At 49.2% G+C, this 23,840-nt stretch overlaps 1 protein-coding gene across 1 annotated transcript in view; it reads left to right on the top strand.

The window, feature by feature from the left end:
* Window positions 1–23,840, top strand: part of LOC125082442 (transmembrane protein 132B) — a 354,706-nt gene that overhangs the window by 314,215 nt on the left and 16,651 nt on the right. The window contains exon 5 of the mRNA XM_047698108.1: window positions 2,258–2,401. Within this exon, the coding sequence (XP_047554064.1) occupies window positions 2,258–2,401 (144 nt within the window). The remainder of the gene's footprint in view (window positions 1–2,257; window positions 2,402–23,840) is intronic.

Below are 23,840 nucleotides of genomic sequence, written 5' to 3'. Positions count from 1 at the left end.
ATTGGGTTGATTCTGGTGGAGCTCACTGTCAAATGTTTGGGGGATCTCACTGCTGAGCCCCATCACCCAGTTTCCCACCAGCTTCTCCAATTGGCTTTCTCTTTGGACAAGAATGGAAGGAGCAACTTCCAGATTCCCTTTGTGAACCTACCCAGTAGTTCTTTAATTCACTCTTGGAGCCAATCTCTCATAGTATCTATGGCAATACCCATATTTACTGAACTCTTCTTGCTCATTATATGGGAATTCTGTTCTAAGCTTTGTACACAGATAGTGTCATTAAATCTTCATGAAGTCACCACACAGCACATAGTTTTATTACGTCCCCATATTTCAGATCAGGGAACTCAGGCACAGGGAGAAGTAAGTAACTTGTGGTGGACCTGGTGATGGATGATAAAAAGACATTTACACACCCCTACATCCTGCCTACAGACACCTGCTCTCCCAGGCTTTTCTGAAGGTGCCTGGCCATATGACAAGCTTTGGACTTCCTGATGAAAAGGGGCAGATGCAGCAGGTGCACTTTCTCCCCATCCCAACTTTTTTCCTGCTGAGACAGTGGACGACAGATGGTTGGTGTGATGGGCATCATCTTGCTCCCTTGAGGGACTGGCCAAGAGAACTGCAGAAAAGCAGCCCTGACCTCATGGAGTCACTGAAACACAGGCTGAGCCAGTTTCAGACCCAGGCAGTCCAGTTCCAGAACCCGTGCCTGTGACCTCTCTTCCGCACTGCTTCTCACACACCAGATCCCGTCCGTGCTTCTGCAGAGGCAAGGCAGGTCAGAGCAAAGGTGGCTGAGACCCTTGGGGAGTTTACAGTCTAATGAGTCGTTAGAGATGGAAACATGAACACGAGAGAAACATAAGGGGAGCATTAGTGGTTCTTCCCATGCAGGGCAGACTAGACGGTGGTTCTTCCCATGCAGGGCAGACTAGACGGTGCTCATTCACACTGTGGAGGGCAGAAAAGCCCCATTCCTCTGAAGGAAGTGGGCCCGGAGGCTGAGATAGGAGGGCGGCAGGAGCAGAGGCCGGCGGGAGCAGAGGCCGGCCTGGTGGAGGGCTCTGCGTGGGGAAGAGTGGGAGGCATGCTTAGAGTGTGGTGGGAGAGAAGAGAAGTCCGTGAGGCTCCTCATGGGGAGGGACGGTGAGAAGGGCGCGAGAGCGGGAGTGTGGGTCAGATCACCTCCGCAGGGGAGCGTGGACTCTACCTTAAGAACAAAGAGAGCACACTTCCAAAGAGTTTCAATCTCGGGGAGAAATGATCTGAATCCTGTCGAGATAAAAAAAGATCCTCTTCAACTGTCGTGGGGAGTGTGGACATGGGAGATGGTTTGGGGGCCGTTGTGACTGTCCCCATGAGGACAGTCTCTGTGGGGGGTGGTCATGGACATGGCAAGAAAGTGAGAGGCAGGACATAAGTCACAAAAGTGGACCCGACAGGGTCCCAGGGATCGGCAGAGGAAGTGAGAAAAGATCATGAAGCCGGCGCTCACAGACTCCTGGGCCTGGGGGAGAGGAAGGGTGGTGGCCGTGGGCTCCAGAGGGCAGAGGTGGACATTGTAGGACCAGTTCTCTTCTGTACCTGTGCTGTTGTTCGTCCTCTTCTTTTAAAAACTATTTATTTATTTATTTATTTATTTGAGAGAGCAAGTGAGCGGGGGTGGGGGTTGGGTGAAGGGAGTGGAGGAAGGGGACAAGCCGACTCTGTGCTGAGTGTGGAACCCATGTAGGGCTCAATCCATGACATTGAGATCATGACCTGAGCTGAAATCCGGAATTGGAAGCTTATCCGACCAAGCCACCCAGGTGCCCCGTTATGTGTCTTTCTCATTTGAAGCGACACGGGGTCATGTTCGCTGTGTTAATAAGCTCTGAGCCTAGGCAGTCACTTACCAAGTGAGCCTTGAGTCGAAATTTGGTGAATGTTGGAAGGCACCCTGGCCGGTGTGTGAGCCCTGCTGCAGGCTGTGGGGTGCGGGGGTGGTAGGAAGGGTCCTAGAGGGACATGACAAGGCCCCTGCCCCTGGGGGTGGAGAAGGAGGGCTAGCGGTCAGGCTTCCTAGGGTCGGTCTGGGAGGGAATGCTCCTGACTCTGGAATTTCCGTGTTTCGAGGCCTGGAGAGTTGGTCTTCGCAGACAGAGTTTTAGTGGCAGGGCGTGAGCTAAAGTGGAATTCATCTGGCTGGCAGGCCCCTGCCTGCTCGTGGGCTTCCCTGTGTGTGACCTGCATCCTCTCCTCTCCTGTGCAGGACACGGAGGTGCTGAACACGGCCATCCTCACCGGGAAGGCTGTCTCGGTTCCCGTCAAGGTCGTGGGCATTCAGGAGGACGGCTCCGTGGTGGATGTGTTGGAGGCTGTGGAGTGCAGGTCTGCGGATGAAGACGTCGTGAAGGTACAAGGGGTCTTGCCATGGGCCTGCCAGGAGTCCAGTCCTCTGGGGGCCCATCCTTCTGTCCCAGGGTCTCCTGGGGCTGGAGCCAGGGTGACCATTCTGAGGAGAGGAGGACTGACCCCTCTGGAGGGCGCCTGTTTCCCTCCCCAGAGTGGGGACCCCTGGCGTCTTAACAGAAATAATTTTCTTTCCCTCCTTTTGGTTATAGGACAATATCTCCCTAATTTTAGCAATCGTATGTCATCTCAATGTTTGCCAACGTTCTGTGTAAATAATATTATTTACCCAACAGATTTTCTTTCCTTCTGAAGGGAAGGAAAATTTCTTCCTCTACCCTTCATGTTCTTCCAGCTGGACTAAGAGTTAAATTGACACGCGACTGATTAACAGAAGAAAAACCCCAAAGTGTTTTGTAGTGTGCACAGAGGCACAGTAAAAAAATTGAGACCTGAAGACATGACCATGGCAGGCAGTTTCTGTACTTTTAGACAAGGAGACAATGAATCTGGCAGGACTTGATAAGACAATGAAAACTTCACTTTTGGGGCTCCAGTTAGTAAGGAATTCTACCAGACGGGTGTTCTGACCAGCTCATCTGAGGCACACACGTAGTAAGGAATTCTAGAAAGAATGTGGGCTGGGGTAGTAAAGTAGTAAAAAGTAACAAGGGGTGTTTGTACACCTTTCTTGTCCTTCTTACCACTTTCTCTAAATTTCCAAGCTCAGTGATGAGGATGTCTCTTTACTTCCTGGTACCGGGAAAGGCATCTTTCACATGGGAAATTTCAGGTTGCAGAGGGGAGGGGCCGAGTGTCCTTGCACAGGTTGTCTCTTAAATCTTTTATTTAAAATAACCCATATGCCCCTGTACCCCATTATATAGACATTACAGCCCATGGTCTCAATGTGCTAATTTTTTGTTAATATAAATAAAAATTAAAATAGATTGGCCGTTAAAGTAAAAATTCCTCCGTGTGCCTCCTAACTTAATTTGAGTACCAGTGGGATTCAGCTCTTGGTTTGGGTAATCTGGCTATGGGGCATTTCCTCTGGGTTCTTCATTTTAATTAGCTGTATTTAGGACTCCAAATTCAGCCAGGAATCAGCCCATGGATTATTTCATGTTCTTTGCAGGGGTCTGTGTGAACTTCCTAATTTAGAGTTTCTCCCTGTTTTTTCTTGGCACACTGGTTGGCCATTTCCTTTTGCAACAGACCCTCATGGAGAAAGGACTTGAAGCTTCAGAGCTGTCCTTTCTCTCTCAGGTTGCTAAGGGAGCCCCCCAGGCCCATCCATTCATTCTAGAAGAATAAGGCAATAGGTTCTGTCTCCCCTCACATGCCGCAGTTTCCTGTTTAGAGGGGGAATTAAACTGGTCCCAGGCTAAAGAACTTGGTGGTAGACAGAAAAGCCTCTACGGTTCTCCTTGTGGTGGAAAAGATTTGGGAGGGGCTGATTTCTTCTTGTGGTGACCCTACAGGAGGCTGCGCCTTAAGCCAGAGAGATGGTTTTGATAAAGAAGAATTGATGTGTCTGTGAGGCCTAATTAAAAAAAAAAAGTTAATCCTTAGGAAACCCAAGTTTGGCACAGCCTGCTTCCTGGGCTTGGAATGCTGGAGACAGAAGGGGGATTGGCTTCAAAACATACACAAGCCTTGCCTCAGGGCTCCTGGCCGGCCTTGTACTCTGTGGGCAGGTTGGATTAAACAAATCTAAAGCCTGCTGTATTCAGAGTTTAGGAAGATCTGAGCCAAGTCATAGAAACTCCTCCTCACGAAGGAGAAATACTAATGGTGCATCATCCTTGATTGCCTCTGACACTGCACATTATTTACTGTCCCCATGTCACCCCAGAGGGAGACACCGGGGTGGCATATGGAGATGGCATCCAGAGGATGGCGGCCAGCCCAAGTGTCCTACGTCCGCAGCCCCCTACACCTGTGCTCCCTCCTGAGAGCCTGGGGGAGCCTCCTAGGGCAGAGAGCTCTGTCTTCCAGTACTGCCTTAGACTTGCTCATTTCCCCTTGCACAGAAGTAAACTAGAAACAGTCTCTGCCCAGCCTGATAGATATTTTGCTTTGGAAAACAATAGTTTTGGTGTCTTTTGTTTCTGTTTTTGTTTTTTACTTAATGGTCACTTTTGTGGCCTCACAAAGATGGAGCTTTCTTTGAGCAAACTAGGACCTGATCTTCAGATTAACAAACCAGAGTGAGCAGACCATCAAGCTTGGAGCTGCTTCTCAGACTTTTTTAAGGGAGCCCAGGCTCTCTTGCGAACCCTGGGGCCCAAGTCCATTGGCTGTGTTAATTAATTGGCTGTGGTGCATTTGTCCAGGGTTTAGTGTCAATATTTGTAGTAAATGTCGCCTCTACTCTGAGACAAACAGAGTTTGTCTCTGTTGAGCCTCTGTTGACCCTCAGAGTTGAGCCCTGGCCTCGGCATCCTCCCAGGGCCATTCCCAACCTAGGGGAGCATTTGTTAGCACCCCATAGGGAGACCACCCCCTTAACCTGCACAGTTGTCATTCCATCACTCCTTCATGGTTGCAAAGAACACTGTGTGCTCCCCGGGGAGAATCTTGCAGGGTTCCACAAAGATCTTTGTGCCCTGGAAGTTCTGTGCATTGGGACTGTGATTTAGGTTAGGGAATAAGTATGAGGAAGCAGGAAGTAGGAGGATGGAAGTAGGAAGTTGGAAGTAGGAAGTAGGAAGATAAGTAGGAAGATGTAAATTGTCAGTGGATTGGCTTCTTTAATTTGGGATTGAATGACTTGGGAGGGGGTACAGAATCTGAGGACATAGATGATTTCAAAAGGCTGGAAGCTTGGCCTAATCTGGCAAGATTGGGAAGGATAAATTTTAAGTTTTAACTTCTATGTAAAAAAACACACACAGTAAAGGATGCATCTTAATCGTTTTGTGTGTGTGTGTGTGTATCATTTAATTTTTTGCCATCCTGTAAAAATTGTCAAATTCACATAGAAATCTGGGTTTCCAGCTTCTTATGAAAATCACAAGGTCAGGTTGCTTCCGGGGACCCTCACAGGGAGCTGCCTGGAGGACACCTCTGTGCATAATGCCTGGGCCCCCGAATCAACACAGTCCCCACCACTCCCTCTCGATCCCCCTCGAAGGCTTGTGGGGCATCTGTCCCTTCTCGTCGCACTGCTGCTGATGGTTTTCTGATAGTAGATTTCAGAGGAAAGAGAGGCATGACTTGTACCTTGGCTTCTATTAAAAATCAGCAACAAATGCCAGCTCTCAGTCACCCCGACCGAGAATTCTGTGTCTTTCTAGGCATGGGAGCAACCCTGGAAATTGGAGTGTCTTCTGCTCACGGGCATCCAGAGGGCAGAAGGTCCTTGACATCAGTCACAGTGACATGTGAGGTTCAGGACATGTGAGGGTGCAGCCTGGTGATGAGAAGGAGTCCCAGGGGCGAGATGAAGAGGGGGAGACAGGACAGCTCTCTGTAAGCCCTCCAGGGGCCATCATTCAGGAGATAATAGATTTGGCTACTTAAATCCCCACAGTAGAAATTACAAGGGAGATGCTCTAGCTCACTATAAAGAAAAAGAATGTGTATGTTTAGTAAATCCCTTTGGTTCAGATTTCTGAAGGTCAAAATCGGCTCAAACCCTGACTCCATCTCCCTCTCTGTTGGATCTTGGACAAATCACTTCCCCTCCCTGAGCCCCATTTGTTATCTGTAAAACAGGGATGATAATGACACAGTGTGGAACCTTCCATAGGGAAAGTCAGCATATACCCAGAGGTAGAAGTACCAGTAATCAAAGGAGTCCTTGAAAATCCCTGAGAGGACACCGGGCTTCAAGAAGTTCAAAACACAGTTGATATTTAAAAAAAAAAAAAAAAAAAAAAAGATTGTCTCCTTGAGTTCGAGCTATGGCCAGATCTCCTGGGACATCGTCAGGCAGGGCCAGTTTGGAAGGGAGAGCTCGGGGTATCACCGTAAGTTAGACTGAAACAGAGTTGGTGGTGGGATACGTGCCCGTCTTTTATCCTTCTCCCTTGCAGCTTCCGCTGGACGTGTCCTCCGATGCAGCCCCCAGTCATTGCAAGCCCATGTCGTTGAATATTTGCTTGTCAAACCTACACGTGATGGAACCCCAAGATGGAGCTTTGGGGATGAGAAAACAAGCTTATATCTAAAGGAAGCCACATGGCACTGGATCTGTAACAGATCAATACACCTTCGTATCTGTGTATTTCTTCATATCTTCATATCTGTGTATGAATACCCATTCATATCTGTGTATTTTAACCCTGACATGATATGCTAGAGCTTCCCGGAGAGGACAGGCCAAGAGTGGTTACTGGGACTTCATCAGAACATCTCCAGTGATGTCCTGTTACCAGAAGCCTTCAAAGAAGGGGGCAGGGGGACATGGCATTAAAGACCTGGCTCCAGCACTATAACCCAAGCTGCTTCTGTTCTCCTGGGGGGAGTTCTTGTTCCACAAATACTTAACTGATGATGGACATGTGGGGGCAATGAATCAGGTGCTCTGGGAGCTGCAGAGGTGGAACAGTATGAATTCTGTTGTTGGGAACTGACAGCTGAGCTAATGGGAATTCACAGTCAACATTGGTTGAGAACAAAGTAGGTGACAGGTGCTATTTTAATGAGGATGTTAGAAATACGGGACCATCTTGTCTTCACAACAAGCCTTCAAGGTGGGTGATCCTACTATTGCCAAGTTTGTACACGAGGAGCAGGCACGTAGACGGGTGAATAAGTCCCTGGGGCAGTGAATGTGGGGACAGAGTTCCCAGGCAGTGGCCCCTGGTCATCTGGAAGGGTCACCCTCTGACCACCCCCCCCCCCCCCCGTGACCAGGAGCAGAGCCTCATTCTGGGGCTTTCGATCCAAAAGTCTGTGATGTTTGTCGAAGACTTTTGTTTTCTTCCTCATCACCTGGAAGGTGGTGTATTAGTTTCCACTTGCTGCTGTAACAAATTTCTGTGAACCCTGTAGCTTAAAACAAAGCATTTTGTTATCTTACCATACAGGTCAGGAGTCTAAAATGGGTCCTTGGGACTGTATTCCTGTCTCCTTGCGTTTTCCAGCTTCTAGAGGCCCCTGCATTGCTGGCTGTGGACGCTCCACCGTCTCCAGTCAGCACTGTAGCCTCTTTCTACCCTGCTCTCCCTCTCGCTCTTCCTCTCTCTGCCTCTGGTTCTGTTATCCTGTTTTGACTCTACCCTCCTGCCTCTCTTTACCGAGGACCCTGGTGATTACATTAGGCCCACCCAGGTGACTCAGGCTAATCCTTTCATCTCAAATCCTTAAATGAATTAACTTTCCTGTGTGTGTGTGTTTTCTAGAGCAGCCATAATAAGTTTCCTCAAACTCAGTAGCTTAGAGCAGCGTACATTTATTTTCTCCCAGATCTGGTGTCCAGAAGTCTGAAATCAAGGTATCGGCAGGAGTCCACTCCCTCCAGAAGCTCTAGGGAAGGATCCTTCCTGCCTCTTCCCAGCTTCTCGTGGCTCCCGTGTCCTTGGACTTGTGGCTGTGTCCCTTCTCCGATCTCTGCCTCCGTCTTCACTGGGTCTTGCCTTTGCATCTCCATATGGCCTTCTTCTCTTATAAGGGTGCTGGTCAGTGGAGTGAGGAGCCACCTTAACTCAGAATGATCTTATCTCAGGATCCTTCATTACATCTTCAAACACCCATTGCCAGATAAGGTCATGTTCCCAGGTAGCAGGTGCTACTAGAACTTGGACAGAGCACTTCGGGGCCACAGGTGACCCCCCCTACAAAGGTATCACTGTAAGGTACCACATTTCCAGGTGTTGGGGAGGAAGGCACAGATATCTTGGGGGAGGGTCTTTATGCCACCTCCTCCCCCATAACATATTTTCTTGTCTTTGCTAAGTTTCTTTAAAGGTCTTCAGAGGAAGGAAAAAAAATTCTGTTTCCATGTTGTAATTATGATTTAATCCCTGGCTCTCTATCCGTCTGACTCAGTGATGGCCTCATGTTCTCATGTGTTGCTAATTGCACTGTTTGTCAGAGAAGTCCTGTTTCTAGAACCACAGCAGCCAGCTACACCTTAGTCAGCGGGGAAGGAACTCATCCCTGCCCGGAGAGAAATAAATGTAAGCTCATGCTGGTCTTGAAGATGGTGCCCTCCATCTTTTGGCTGCCATAATTAAGTTCCCAGCCTCCAGGTGTCGGCCGGACTTGTGATAATGAGATGCTAAAGGCCTCATAAAAGGGCTTTAACATTTTAAAGCCTTCTCTACCCCAGGGAAGGATCTTGTTTCCAGAGTTGGTCTGAGAAGGGTAAGGGAAGGCGGTGGAAGTGCTGTAAAAAATGCAGAGTTTTCTGCTATTTGCTGAGCAATGTGTGGGGAGCTGGTCACCAAGAAAACCCGGTGTCCCCTGTGGAGGACACCAACTTTGATGGAGAAGCTCCTTTTCTGGGTTTGGCAGCACCTACAAAAGGCCATGTGAGCCCATTTTCCCTGAGGTGGTTGGATTTGTAGAGTGGATAAGCTGGAAGGTAGGTGTGCCCTGAACATGGTCCTTTGGAGAAGCACTTTGGAGCTGGTGTCACTGGAGGGGCTTGGACAGGTGTGGTAGGTAGTGGCTAGTGGGTCGGTAGTGGTGACATCCTGTACTCATGGGTTTTGTTTTGTCTTGTTTTCATTTGGTCTTAAGTCACAGAAGCCCAAATCCACTGCCTTAAGCCAACAAAGGGGCAGTGTATTGAGTTGTGCAACTAAAAGAGCAGGGGTGGCTTCAGGCAAAGTTGGATCCAGGGGCTCATCTGGACTTGGTCTCTCTCCTCAGATTTTGCCTTCCTCTCTGGAGTTCTGCACATCTTCTTCCTGTGCCCAAGGACGTCCAGAGGTCCTGTCCCCTGCACCTCTGGACGTCCCGCTGTCCTCTGGTTTTTGCTCAGGGGCCCCCCACTCCATGCATCATCTCATTCCTGCCTTTATGCACCCCATGGATCCTCCCCTCCATGGGTCCCTGGGTAGATACACGTATTAGGGACTCGTCACATAGCCCATCCTTGTGCACGGTGGCACGTCTGCCGCTTGAGGGCAGGGTCCATGTCCCCCAGGGGGTCCTGTCCCCAGGGTCTACCCGAGTGGGCAGTCCCAGCTGCACAGGCTAACGCGCCCAGCGACACCGCGCCAGGTGCCGGACTCCGTTCTGCTTGGTTCCAAACCGGCTCAGCGATCCGCCCACACGGCCCCACGCGGTGGGCGCGAGCGTCACCGCGTCCTATGGTCAGGAACCGAGTCATTGTGCTCAGGGTGTTTTGAGTAACCATTAGTGCACCACATGTCCAAGTTCATCACACCAAAAAGCGGACAAGCCGTTCTTCTATTTCTTCACTCCTTTTGTAGACAGACGTTATAAAGACAGATGTTTCTGGAAACCCAGATGTTTGTGTAAGAGTTTTGACTTTTACATGGTGGCAAGTCCTTCAGCTGGAAGATCTCTGCAGAGCACATCTGGCCTGGGGCTGCCGGGCTGACCTTCCCGCCCTGGGAAGCAGGACAGGAAAGGGAAGACTTTTCCGCGTCGTAGATGGGGTGGGATGGGGGACTTAGTCAGGACCCCGCAGGTGTCGATGAAGAGGAGTTCACGAGGCTCTCTGCACTGACTTCTCGCGGAAGGTCCTTGTCGGCGCTGGGCTATGACACGCTTCCAAGAAGCTCTCAGACTGATCCTAATTTTATGTAGAAGGAGACAGAGAGAAATCCAAAGGAGGCTTAAGGCCATTTCTTTCTCTCTCAGCAATGCCTGGCAAAAATTCCTACAGAGAACACTGCTATTCTATTTCTGGGCATGAATCTCCTTCCCTTTGCCCACCACCAGGAGCCAGGCAGCTAAGAATAAGTTGTCAGGCAGCTTGGCTGTTAGAGCCCGATTTTGTCCTTCTCTGTGCCCGAGATCAGGACTTTTATTGTTCCTTCCTAATTGGGGACGGGGCACGCATTTCCTGTTGGCGGGGTGGGGGGGGGTGGGGGGGTGGGGGGGTGGTGATGGGGGATGGGCAGGGCGGCCTTCCCGGCACTTTCTTCCCATCAGCACCGCTGCGATTTCAATATGAATCAGCTCTTTTGTTCTTTCCTGTCTCTGGCATCTCCAATTAAGAGCTGCCATTCTGGAATTGTTTCTGCGTGATGCAGAGAAATCTTGGAATGAGCCAGAGGGGGCCGCGAGCCTCCTGCCTCGCTCCCTCGGTCAGCATGGCCATGTGCTCCTGCCCTCCTCTCCCGGTGCCTCCTGTGCGCTCTTCTCCATCCTGCCCCGCTCAGGTCCAAGGTCGGGGGGTGGGTGCTAGAGTCTTGGGCCTGTGAACGCGTGTGTGTCGGATATCAGGCAGGGCCTGGGCCTCCTGGGGACATGTTTATTTTGTGTTCAGTAGGAGGGAGAGGGACCCTCGTTGATGTTGTGGTGCTTGGCTGACAATTTAAACTCCTGCCCGGAAGCTCTGGTGGGGAGTAGAGCGTATCTACTCCATAATCAGATTCACTGGGTTTCCCCAAGAACTCAAATAATTTGCACAAACTTTAGTAGTTAACGGGTCACTTACCCAAAGCAGGACGCACAGGTGTGAGTGGATTTAGGTACGAAGGCAAAGTGTGGAGGCTGCTATCACACGTGACCATTTTTCTAACCTCTTTTGGTGGTATAAGGGATAGACAGCAAACCGCATATGTTTAAAGCATACAAATTTGACGTTCCAAGTCGTACATCACCAGACTCAAGACAATGAACATATCCTCAACCCCCGAACTTTCTTCATGCCCCTTTGTAATGTGCCGCTCCTGTGCAGCTCTCCAGTCGTCCCCAGGTAAACGCTCATCTTTTCTCCGTCCCTTAAGAAGGATCGTCATTTTCTGGAGTTTTGTAGAGATGGGATTGTAGAGAGTGCGCTCTCTTCCTGTGTCTGGCATCTCACACCCACACAGTGAATCTGAGAGTCACGCGTGCGGTTGTGTATCAGTAGCCCCTCCCTCTTACCGCCGAGTGGCAGTCCGCCATACGCCCATACCACAGATCACCCATCCGTTGGTGGGCACTGGGCTTGTTCCTAGTGCTCGGCTGCCACCACACTTGCTGCTGTGAACATTCATACAGGGTTTTGTCTGTACGCAAGCTTTTGGATTAGAAAAATGGAATCATTTGGTAAGTGTATGATAACCTTTTAAGAACCTGCCAGGTGGTTTCTAAAGTGGTTGGGCCATTTTACGCTCCTGTCGTCAGGGCGCTAGTTCCTCCATATCCTTGTCAGCACTTGGAATGCTCAGCCTTCTTAGTTTTAGCCCAGCCACTGGGTAAGCACGTGTATGCCATTTTCGTTTTGACTTGTCCTTCTTTATAGACGAGTGATGTCGGACAGTTTTCACGTGACATCTGCCATCCACCCATCTTTGGTGAAATGGCTGTTCCGATCTTTTGCCTGTTTTTCTTATTGGCTTGTTTGCTGTATATTATTAAATGTTGAGAATTCTTCCTCTGGTTACAGGTCCTTTACCCATTATGGAATCTGAAAGTCTTTTCTTCTAGTCTGTGGTTTGCCTTTTTCATAACCCCTTGGCTCTTTTTTCTTTTTTTTAACGATAGGGTCTTTGGAAGAGTATAAGTTTTTCGTTTTGACAAGGACCAATTTATCTGTTTTTTGGGCTTTTTTTTTTTTGTCTTTTCTTTTTTCCTTTTGCAGATTATACTTTTGCTGTTGTATCTAAGAAATAATTGCCTAGCCCAAGTTCGTAAAGATATTTCTCATATGTTTTCTTCTCAAAGTTTTATAGTTTTAATTCTTATATTTAGGTTTATGATCCATTTTGAGTTAATTTCTGTGCATCGCGGGAGCTAAGTACGTAAATTCATCTGTTTTGCATACGGCCATCCGGTTGTTCCAACGCCATTTGGGAAAAGACTGTTCTTTCCCCAGCGAATTGTCTTGGCATCCCTTTTCAAAAAGAAATTGATCATATATGTAAGGTTTAATTTACACATTCTCAGTTCTGTTCCAACGAATGCTAAGTCTCTCCTTACAATGGTACCACATTCTGTTGATTACCATTGCTCTGTGGTGTGTTCTGTAACTGTGATTCGTGAACCCTCAAGCTCTGTTAATTTTTATTTTATTTTATTTTATTTTTTTTTATTATTTTGTCTCTGCTGGGTCCCTTAACTTTCCATATGCGTTTCTGGATCGGCTTGTCAATCGCTACTGAAAAACCAGTTGGAATTTGGGGATTCTGATCAGTGTCTCATTAAATCTGTAGATTGATTTGGGCAGTGTTACCATCTTAACATTGTCTTCTGGCCACGGGTGTGGGATAGCTTCCCATTCGTATGGCCTTCAATTTCTCATGACAATACTTTAAATTTTCAGAGTGTAAGTTTTGCGCTTCTTTTTTTGTGTGTTTGTCCCTAAGTATCATATTCTTTTGGTGCTATTGTGAATGGGATCGTTTCGTGGTTTTTATTTTCAAATTGTTCCCTGCTGGTGTGGAGACACTTAGTTGGTTTTTGCGTATTGACCCCGTACCTTGTGATTTTGCTGGGTTTGTTTATTAGTGTTAACCATTTTTAAGTGGATTTCTTAGGATTTGCTATATACCAGATTGTGTCCCCTGTAAAGAATGATAGTTCTCCACAGGGATAGTTCTTCCTTTCCAATCTGAAAGTCTCTTATTTCACTTTCTTGCCTAATTGCCTTGGCTAGAATCTCGGTAGATGCTGAGTAGAGGGGCACGTGGGTGGCCCTCGTCGGTTAAGCATCCGAGTCTTGATTTTGGCTCAGGTCATGATCTCAGGGTCCTAGGATCGAGCCCCATGTTGAGCTATTGGACTCACTAGGGGGTCTCCTGGAGATTTCTCTTTTTGCCTCTCCCTCTAATCGTGCATTCTCTTCCCCTCTTTCTCTCTCTCAAATAAATAAATCTTTAAAAAATGTTGAATCGAAGTAGTGAGCATACACGTTTCTGTCATTCCTCTGATCTTCGGGAGAAAGCACTTTGTCTCCATTAGGTAAAATGTTAGCTATGTGTTTTTTGCTTTGCTTTCTTTTTCTTTCTTTCTTTCTTTCTTTTCTTTCTTCTTCTTTTTTTTTTTTTTTTTTTTGGTCTTTTATCATGTTGAGGAATTCCCTTCTATTCCTAGTTTGTTGAGTGTTTCAACATGAAGGAGTGGTAGGTTTTATCAAATGCTTTTTTTGTGTCTTTTAAGCTGATCACGTGGTTCTGCCCTCCTAGTGATATAGTGTTCTGAAGCTATTTCTGTGGAAGAAGAAAGTTTTGGAATATCTTGAAACTCCCAGGGCTTCATAGGTTGAGAGATAAGAGCATTCTGGGCCACCTCTGTTCGGTTTTTGTTGTTGTGTTTAAATAGAGGTTTGTAAATTCATGCTGCTCAGTTTCTCAACTCCAAAACAGATGGGGAAAATTGCAGCCGCACAACCTTGTCTTAGACTCAGGAGTAAGCTCATTGCCCGTCTGTGCCTTATGAAATCAGTCTCAAGCAGAGTGGGTAGAGGGAGGCTTGTTTGAAGCGTTTGTCATATAAACATGAGCCAGGTTTAGTGATGGACTTTCTAGAATGCCAGCTCTCTGGGGTGCAGATACTAATCAGGACAGGGAACATGATCTGATTTGGCTCCCCCTGGCTAATGAATGTCCAGTCCCCTTGACCCTGAGCTTGATTTTAGAAGCAGAAGCCCCTGATATTCCCTGACGTCTGTTTGGGCAGGGATACCTAGGCTGGTTTTGTGTGTATCCTACATGGTGATGTGAACCTAGGTATGAAAGTGTTTTTCCCAACACAACAAGGATTTGGGTCATTAGTCCTGGCACATCCCTCCTGGTCCCTGGTGTTTGCACACAGCCTGAGAGGGGCATCTCAGACGAGGGAGCTGGGCCAAGTTCTGTCACATATCTTCTGTGGTAGCTTCTTACTCTGCTAAATTTGTGTGCTTTTTGTTAAATCCATGGGGGCCTGTATCTGGTCTTAGGAATGAATGTGGCTAAAACCCCTCTTCTGTCTTGATGTAACACGGCTGGTAAGCAGGTTGGAGGAGGGAAGATCAGAGATCGGGAGCCAGATCAGGGAGGGTGCCCACATGAGCTGTATGTACATAAACAACAGACACGCTTGTCTTTACACCTTCTAGGTTGGCGGCCCTGGGAGCGTAGGGCATTTTGTGCCTGATCCCCTCCCAGCTAGAACAGCCTCTGTGCATAGTGGGCCCTCAGCAAGTATCAGTTGAACGTATGAACTTCAAAAACCTCTAAAGGGGCACCTTGGTGGCTCAGTGGGTTAAAGCCTCTGCCTTCGGCTCAAGTCATGATCTCAGGATCCTGGGATCGGGCCCCACATCGGGTTCTCTGCTCAGCAGGGAGCCTGCTTCCCCCTCTCTCTCTGCCTGCCTCTCTGCCTGCTTGTCATCTCTGTCTGTCAAATAAATAAATAAATCTTTAAAAAAACAAAAAACAAAAAACAAAAAACAAACCCTCTAAAAACAATCTCCCAAAGAAACAAATATCACTCCATGGTCAGTCCCTCGAACCTCATGTCTGGCTTGAGAGAAGAAATGGCTGGGATCTCGGGGCTGTGTCTGGCCCAGCGCGGCCACACTGGGTGAGCCCAGCTCATCGGGGAATTAGGCTGCCTGCTCAGGCTTTTCACTGTTAATCTGAGAGTGGATTTGCGTTGGAGAACACTGCAAGGGTAGCTCCCATTCTTCAGATCCCTCTCGGGGAGTTGTGGGTCTGGGCCCCAGCTCAAGGGCTCCAATCTGCATATTTCCGCTGTGGCCTAGTCTGGACCTTCTTCGGTGAGTTAACGGTGACAGTGTAAGAAGACGTTTTGTGATGGTTATCTGGGAGAGACAGATGGGCTCCCTGTTCTTCCATCCCAGTCCCAGTACCTCCTGTGGTCTGGGGAGCTCATTCACAGCAATCATCAGCCATCAGCAGGAGCAGAGTGAGGGATGCCTTCCCTTGTGGCCAAAGGACCTTGTGTGGGCCGGTCTTTCCTTACAGTCCCTGTCTTCCCACTCACGTCCCTTCCACGTGCACGGCCCGAGCAAACACTACTATGGGGCACTGCTTTGGGCGTCAGGGGTGGAGGGTGTTATAACATGTCGGTTTCTTGGTTCATTCATCTGTCCTCATCCCCAAGCTGCCAGCTCCACAGTGGGGTGGGACCTGGCTGATGTCGCTTGTGCTGCCTCCCCATCACCCAGCACCGAGCTTGGCCCTACAGAGCAGGTGCTCTCTGAGTGCACGGCGGATGCAGGCTCATGGGGCGAGGGGCTCACTGGTACCAGAGATGATGCCGCCATTCGTGGGCGAGGGCAAGCTTGGGGTCTGGTGGGCCTGGGTTCTAATCCTACCCTAGCCATCACTCTGGGGAATCTTGGGTAATCTGCTGTTCAAAACGAGCCTAAGAGACCGATTTTGTGTATGCATATAACTAGCATTTATCAGGCGCTTCTTAGGCGTCAACACACGAGCTCTTCCTGTGTATGAATTCGTGTGGGTTCTCCCCTCCCTGGGTGATCTACAAATCGACTCATGTTAAGCATATCCTGAGATGAAGGTAATTGTCTCCCAGTGATACAAATGTGCCCTCTTTTTCTCTTAAACATTTCAAATATCTGTAGAGAAATTCACTCATGTCAGGAGCCAATGAACATAAAAAGAAGCACCACAAAGGAGGGCTAGAACGCCTTTTCCAGCCAAGAGTTACAGGGACCCACACGGCAGGACACAGGGACCCACGCGACGTGACAGCCATAGATGAAAGGAGTCACCTGAGAAGCCCACCAATTTCCCCCAAGTATGCAGGGAAGTTAGCATGAGCAATTTATCAGCGTTCTGTGGATGTGTCTGGCCGGGTCGATATGGACTGTTGGAGAGTAATGCTGCCTTTTGCAGCTGGAAGTATAAATTCTGTCTCAGTTGAAAACAAAGGAACAGGATTTCTCAGAGTGTACGGAATGGCTCATTCAGCTGTCTGTTACACAAACGGACTCTTATCCCTTCCGTTTTCAAAGAGGATGGGTTTCCAGCAGTAAAAGATCATTTATAGTCACACAGTCCATTTATTCATTTTTTAGTGATTACATCTTCTAAACAGCACTTGGAGTAATTTGTCATGGAGACATCTAAGGCTGAACCTGAAATGCTAAAAGAAAATCTCAGATTTCAAGCTCTTCTGTTCACTTCTGTTCCTCCAATGGCCTTGGGGTAGCGTTCCACAAACCCCCGACCCAAATGCACTGCACGTACTTGACCACTTCTAGACCTCAGCGTAACAGCCTCTTTTTAAAAATTAAAGACCTCAGCCCCAAGCGATTGCCCTAATAAAGTCATCCCTTCATGCTCTGGACAGTGGAGCACTTTCCGTCATCAAGGGTTTCAAGCATATCTTTCCCCAGGGCATATGTTCCCAAGAAGAGAGAGAGGAATGTATCAACGGGTTCCTGACACCCTTGGTGTCTAACATTTAATAAATATTTGGGTTACACTCCAGCTCCTTCTCCGTTGAGCACAGTTATGCATAGAGAAGTAGACAGCCCTGTGTGGAGACAGCCTGTGTATCAGAAGGTCACTCCTCTGGATGGCTGGTTTTTCATGTACCTTCCTGGACAGCCTCTTTGAGTGACAGAACACTACTAGGAATCTTGCAGGATTTACCAGCTCTGATTCTAGAGCTTGCGCTTGGCCCTGGTTCAGGCTGAATGGCCTTTCTCAAGTGCACTGGGCAAATGAACTTTGGTTTCATAAATATTATGTAAATAATACAGGATAAGTAAAACCTGTGCAGGGATACCACTTCCTAGCCTTGCCCATGTGGACATCACTCATCAATTCCAGCACTCCTTCTGGTGAGAGCCCAGATTCCTCCCCAAGACAGAGCTCCCTAGAGCAGCCACTGTGAGCCGATCCGCACTGGCAAGCAAGACAAACCTGTTTCCTATTTCTGGTAGAGTCTGCGGAGCTGAGAAAGGGTTTAGTAAGCATTGAAGCGTGTGGTCTATTGAAGCCACGCACGGACCTCAAAATTCGATGTGTTGCGTGGAAAGCGAAACAAAATCAAAACTTTCTGTGCTGCACCACTGACATCCCATCATATTCTGTGGACCCCTGAACAACACCGGGGGAGGGGCACCAAGCCCCCCACTTCCTGCACAGTAGAATTCTGACTCCTAAAATAGTCTACTGTTGACGGGAAGCCTTACTGATAGCGTAAATAGTCGATGAACGCATATTTTCTATGTTCTGTGTATTCTATGCTGTATTTTCACAGTAAAGTAAGATGTTGTTAAGAAAATCATAAGAGAAAATACATTCACTACATACTGTATTTATGGGGGAAAGCCACATGTAGGGGGTTCCACACAGTTCAAACCTATATCGTTCAAGGGTCAGCTGTCTATCCGGATGTCCTTAGGCCAGAGGCCATGAAACAGTAGGCTCTGAGGCAGATACAGCCCTCAAGACATGCTCTGTTTGGCCAGGAAAGTACTTTGTAAAATATATATGCTTAGATGCCAACATTCAAAAACTAGTCAATTTTACCAAAACCCTGGATTTCCCGTTTCTCTCGCAAAGTTGGATCTCTGGATGCAACCCCAGGGTTCTTGTGTGGCAGTGGTAGGCCAGGGAGGAGAACTGCCCCCTTTGCCTTGGGTTTGGGGTCTCCCTTGAGTTTGCCACAGTCCCCAACAGCAGACGACCTCTTCCTCGTTTGGGTCACACACACCCCCCAAGTCCAGGAGGGGTTTGGTTACTGAGCCAACGCCCTGCAGCTCCATCCCAGGCCAATCGTGGGGGTAACGTACGGTCTAACTGCATGGGAACTGAGATCTACGAGAAATGCATTAGGCTAGTTAGCTGTATTAGTGAGAAATAGTAGGACAGTATACCAGGTGCGATCACCTTTACGTGCCCTGGGTGTTAAGTGGGGGCTCCACAAAGCTGAGTCATTTCATGAACTGCTCTAATTTCACCTACTTCTTGGACTGGCCAGAGCAGAGTTTTGATACCCAGAATGTCACATAGCCCAGGCCAGGCTGGGACGGACACAGAGGCCATCAGGGAACGTCTGGGGACTCCGCACTGTGAGGCACTGCTTGCTAAACCCCGTGACTGGCAGCCGCAAGCGCATCTGGTCTCGGCTGGCGCTTCCCAGCTCGGACCTTGCACAACCCTGTCTTGTACATTTCGGTCCTGCAGCTACTGGAGGCGAAGACCGTCTTCTGCATTTATGTTTTCCCTTTACCTGGAGTCTCAGAGATAAAACCTCTCAGCTGCCGGTTTGATCACCCAGGGTTCATAATTCAGTGTTTTTTGGTAGAAATGTTTCTGCTCTAAGAGAAATTCTCCTAAGTGCTTTCAAATAAGTTTGGAAAGCATGAACCCTCTCGTTCCCCTGAGAATATGCTTATCCTGCCAAAATGCTCTTCTTTTATGGGACTAATTGATGTGCAAGCCCCGAACACCTAAGCTTGTGACTCTGGTATCTGTGCCAGTGGCGGCTAATTACCGGCGTCTCTCTCCAGCAGGCTCCGGCAGTGCGGTCGGTGCGGGCACGGATGCGGGAGGCTGGGCAGGGCCATATGCTGGGCTTTCACCCGATCAACAGCTCCTAATCCCTTCTGGGGCACCGTTTGATGAAAACGAAGGGTTTGGATCTCTTCCTAAACTAACAAGCGTTGGTGGTGCTTTTAAAATCTCCCTGTGTCAGGGGATGAGATGCGAACATGAAAACATTCCGCAGATAAGCGTATGCCAAACCTGGCAATAAATCATCACCTCGGGCCTCCTTTGCTGGTGTCGTTTGGTTTAAGGGGCAAAGAAAGTTTCGGAAGCACTTGTTTGGGAGGGTGGGCTCAAACCTTGCTGAATATGATTTGGACAGAGATTTTTTTCCTCCTAGTGTCAAAGGACTGGAATTCTTTTCTTTCTGCACAGGCGCGGCATAGTAAGCAGAACACGGGAATCGTGCCCTGCCCTAGTGCCAGTGATTAAGCAGGAGATGAAGTCGAACAGGGAGCCCTCCTGGGCAGGAGGTGTCCTGGGCGCCTCAGCTGCCCGTGCCCAGCAGCCCCTCCTTGTAGTTCAAGTGGACTCAAGCCAGGGAGGCCTGACCACCCTGTAGGTGATCCTTCGACCAATCACGGCTTCCTCCAGGGCCGGGACCCTTGGATTCATTTTGTGCCCTCGGAGTCCTCCCCAGAACCTGCCATACGTCATCACTGGCCCCTCACTGCGCCTGATTTTGAACCCCAGACTCGTGTGAACTCTCTGTGCCGTTAAGACAGATTTGTCGTTCCCACCCCCCGGCCCCAGGCTGCATCTCTGTGTGGGGCATTATCAGATAATCTCTGAGGTCCCTTTCAGCGCAGGACCTCAGAGGTCAGCAATGGAGTCGTGTGTTAGACGGGAAGGACAGAAGCTCAGTGGCCTCCGTTCTGCCCACTGGCCCCAAGGTGTGCACTGGCCAAGAGGCCTGGACAGCCCAGGAGGTACGGGCTGGCTCCGGACTGACCGCTTTGTAGAGGTGAGGAAAGGGTACCCCCCAGGTGTGGTCCAGCTCGGGAAGCCAGACCAGCCTGCGTGAGAAAGAATGGACAGAAAGAAATGTGACTGAGCGCAAAGTTGTGTTCAGACCTGGTTTAGGGAGAACTCAGGGAGTCTCCTGAGGGCAGGGGCCTTGGTAGGACCACAGGGCTGCTGAGGGTTTGTTGGCTGGGGGGGTGTGGGGGGCAGGGCAGGGCTCACAGATGGGCAGCCACTCGGTCTCTCTCATGGCCCCAGGCCATGATCCTGGCTGCAGAGAATCAAATAAGGCAACATGCTTGTCCTCAAAAGCCTTGCCTTCCAATCTAGGAGAGCAGAGAAGTAAGCGTGAATAGGGCAGGTCTTAGCATGTGAAGATAAAAGAGATGGATACAAGGTTCCTGTAGCCACAGTCCTTGGACGTTTTCTCCTAGAGTGCTCTAGGAGAATTAATACCCATTCCTGTTGAATATTTAAGCAGCTTGTACCACTGGCGGGAGACGCAGACATTGCCACCGATTTTGGTCCTGATGTCTGCGTTTGTCTTCATGACCATACTAGAGGCCTAGAGGACTCAGAGCTGTATCGCAGAATTATTTAACTCTTGACGATTCAGCTGTATGCATTTGGCCCCGAATATCTTGTACTCACATTGACATACACACCTGCACGCATACGCGGTAGGGATGGTGCGTCTGATCATTGGCTGTTCCCCTGCCCAGTGAAGTGTAAGTCGGTACCTGTGGGCACAACGTGCTGTAAGCGTCTGCCGGCCGTTATCAGAGGCTCGTGGTGCGTCCTTCTGGGGGTAGGCGAAGGGGTCGTGTTGGTTTTGTGGACCTCTCCCCCTTCAGGAAGATGCTGAAGACCGTGCTGAGGCCCCAGGGTGGCCCTGGGCCCGTGAACTGTCGGAGGGACTCTGCGCTGTCCTTACAGAAAGTGTAGGCAGGGACAGCAGCCCGAGGAGCGCACACCCCGGAGTCCCCTGCTTCCCTCGAGCGCTCCAAGCAGAGAGAGAATGGAATGGCCTGCAGACGCCACGCCCCTCCGCAGCTGTGTGTAACATGTCAGTCGCACACACACGTACATCCATGGCACCGTATGTACTTTTGTATTAGAAGTCACAAATGCTGTGCCTTATGAACGAAAACAGAGTCCTTCTTGTGTAACGCTGGTGGGGTGCAGTTTTCCCTCCATTCACTTCGGAGCCCGGGAAGACCCGTTTTACATGCAAACGCTCGCTTTGCGCCAAGGGAGGCCAAATGGCATCATGGAGGAGGGAGCTAAGACTCAGGTTATGCTTCCGAAGTCACGCGGTGTTAGGGAGCATAGTTCAGTAATGCTCCTTGGACAGCGGAGATGACCAGGGTGGGGTGTCGATGCTTACTAACCAAAGGGAAGGGGTAGACGAGGATATCAGAGAGCTGGATGCATCTGAGTCACGAAAGCCTGGCATCATCTGAGGACCCGCTAACGTGACAGGTGCACGTTAGGTCCTGGAGATTCTCACTGTATACAGTTTAACCTGAGCATATGGCTTTTTGCCAGGGTAATGCATGAGTTTTTAATAAAGCAGCTTAAATTGAGTGCAAACTGCTTCCTTTAGATGCAGGGGATTCCACTCATGCCCAGAGTGGCCCCCAGGGGAAGCTGTCTCCAGCCCTTCTCCTGTCTTCCATCCCAAGTGCCTGGTGGGACTCACAGAGCTCACCGGGGGTACAGACTCCCCTACATTTATAGACCCAAGGGCCTTCCCCCTACTCTCAGTAGCCCCTACTTGGTCTTTGGCAAGTCTGTAACAGTTTTCACCCAGATTTCCTTTTACTGGCTTATGCGGCATCCTGAAGTGTCTGCCCAGGGATGCGCCTGCTCAGTCTCCCTTTCTCCCTGCAGGCATGTGTCTTTCTCCAGATTCCAGGGTTGTCTGGAGCCCCACAGCTCAGTTCTCCCATGGGTTTAAGACGCTTTAACTCCACGAGTTTGACAAAGGGTGGGAGGAATGCTCTTTGCAGCCTTCTACATCTCTGGATTGAAACTGGGACCTGGCTGACTTGATTCTGTCTCTGATTTTTATTCAGCCGGGAATAACCCACGCCTCTTATTTTAAGAATACTTTAAGTGAAAACCAAGAATGAACTAAATACAGAGAGGGGATCAGAGGTCGCAACGGGAGAGTACAACAGGAGACTATAGTGGCAGCAAAGAGCTTGCAACGCTGGCTCTCCCTCTCCACTACTAACCCAGTGACCTAACTGAGCCTTCGTTTCCTCATCTGTAAAATGGGATCGAGAATAACTTTCCCACAATGCTCAGGTGCAAGATTTTTCAAATTAAGGGCCACTTTTTCTGGGCTGTCACCGGCATTTTGTAAAAAGTGATGGCATGGGATGGCTCACATGGAATGCCACTGAGAGGAGTGAATGGAATGGGATGCAACAGAACAGGACAGAAAATTCAGAGCAACTTACACATAGTAGGGTAAGTAGCTTTTCAGGAACCTTTAGCTGCTGTCCGTACTTTCTGTCCGTACTTCTTGTGCATTGGTCATGACACGAGCAGTAGTTTCTACGGTGAGATTCACAACACGTCATCACTGAGTGCATCAGTTAGTTACTCCTATGTGACAAACAGCCCCATATCGCAATCGCAGGCACTTTGTCATTGCTCATGGGTCCTCAGGTCTACTGGGGTTCAGCTCATCAAGGCTGCAAACACCGAGAGGGCAAAGGATAAGGGTATGGTACTGGGGACAGTTGTAAAATCTGCCACCTGCGGCAACTGAGAATCTCAGACGCTATAGTGTTTCATACGTCGTAAAATGCAGTATTACTGGGTTTCATCTTTAGAGATGTACCCTTGCTTTCCCTGTCTTCCTCCCTCCTATCTACCCACCATGCAGCTAGGGGGATGAGAGAGGTCATACATGTGTAAGAGAAGTCCTCACGAACCTCCACCTTTAGACCTGGGAAACTACTCCTTCTTTCCGAAAAAGGCTTCGCTCTGTGTTGCCATTGGTTGGCCAACTGTTAACTTGCACTTATGTCTGTGATTTTGTCCTCTTTCTTATTCGGGTGACCGGATTGAAAAGCCTCCCTGAAGAGGTCCGTTTTCTTCTTGCTACACGACAGGTATCGGTCAAGGGTGCCGGAGTATTACGATGCGGATTTCCGTCAGCGACTTAGTTTGATGCTCACTCGGGAAATAGTGATTCCGTTCGCTTGTTCTCAGCCGTAAGCTCCACTTGGTCAGGCAATGGATTTCTTCTCTGACCTCAGTATCCACACTGCTAGTGGGTATTTGGTGGGTTTGGTGTGGGGCTGAGGGGCTGTGGGGTTCAACCCGAGAAGGTTGGGAAAATGAGCCCTCTGAGCTGGACAGACGGTCGGACTCACAGACACTCGCCGCCTGACTGCTGTCCAGCCTGCAGCCAGTTCACCAGCAGATCTGGTGAAACTCGGAGTGGCAGCTACGTTGATTCACTCTTACCACTGCTGTTAGGGAAATCATGATTACTGGGCTAGTTATGAGCCCTCACCGTGTGCCAGGTTAAGTGAATTCTGTCGTTTGTTGTATTTTGCACTTTGAACAGGTGCTCTCATCCACTGTGCCCCCCGCTTATGGCGGACCTCCTTAAAGAAGGTCTCCTTAAAAAAGACCTCCCAATCCCATTCTGTCTTGAGCCTGCCCTCATGAGTATTTGCCTCTTGGGCTCCCTAGTGCCCCTGTGTCAGGGTCTCCAGGGCGTCCTGCGTGGCCGATGCCAGCGATCAGACTTCTGCCCACGCCTCCCTTGACTTCCTGGCAACACCGATAATCAGTCACAAGCACCTTGGGACTTCTCCAAGCACCTCTGTCACTTACCTGCCG

Source organism: Lutra lutra, chromosome 12, assembly GCF_902655055.1.
Source record: "Lutra lutra chromosome 12, mLutLut1.2, whole genome shotgun sequence".
Classification (NCBI taxonomy): Eukaryota; Metazoa; Chordata; class Mammalia; order Carnivora; family Mustelidae; genus Lutra; species Lutra lutra.
The sequence above is the reverse complement of the archived record's forward strand: the minus strand, read 5'-3'. Positions and strand labels throughout refer to the sequence as shown.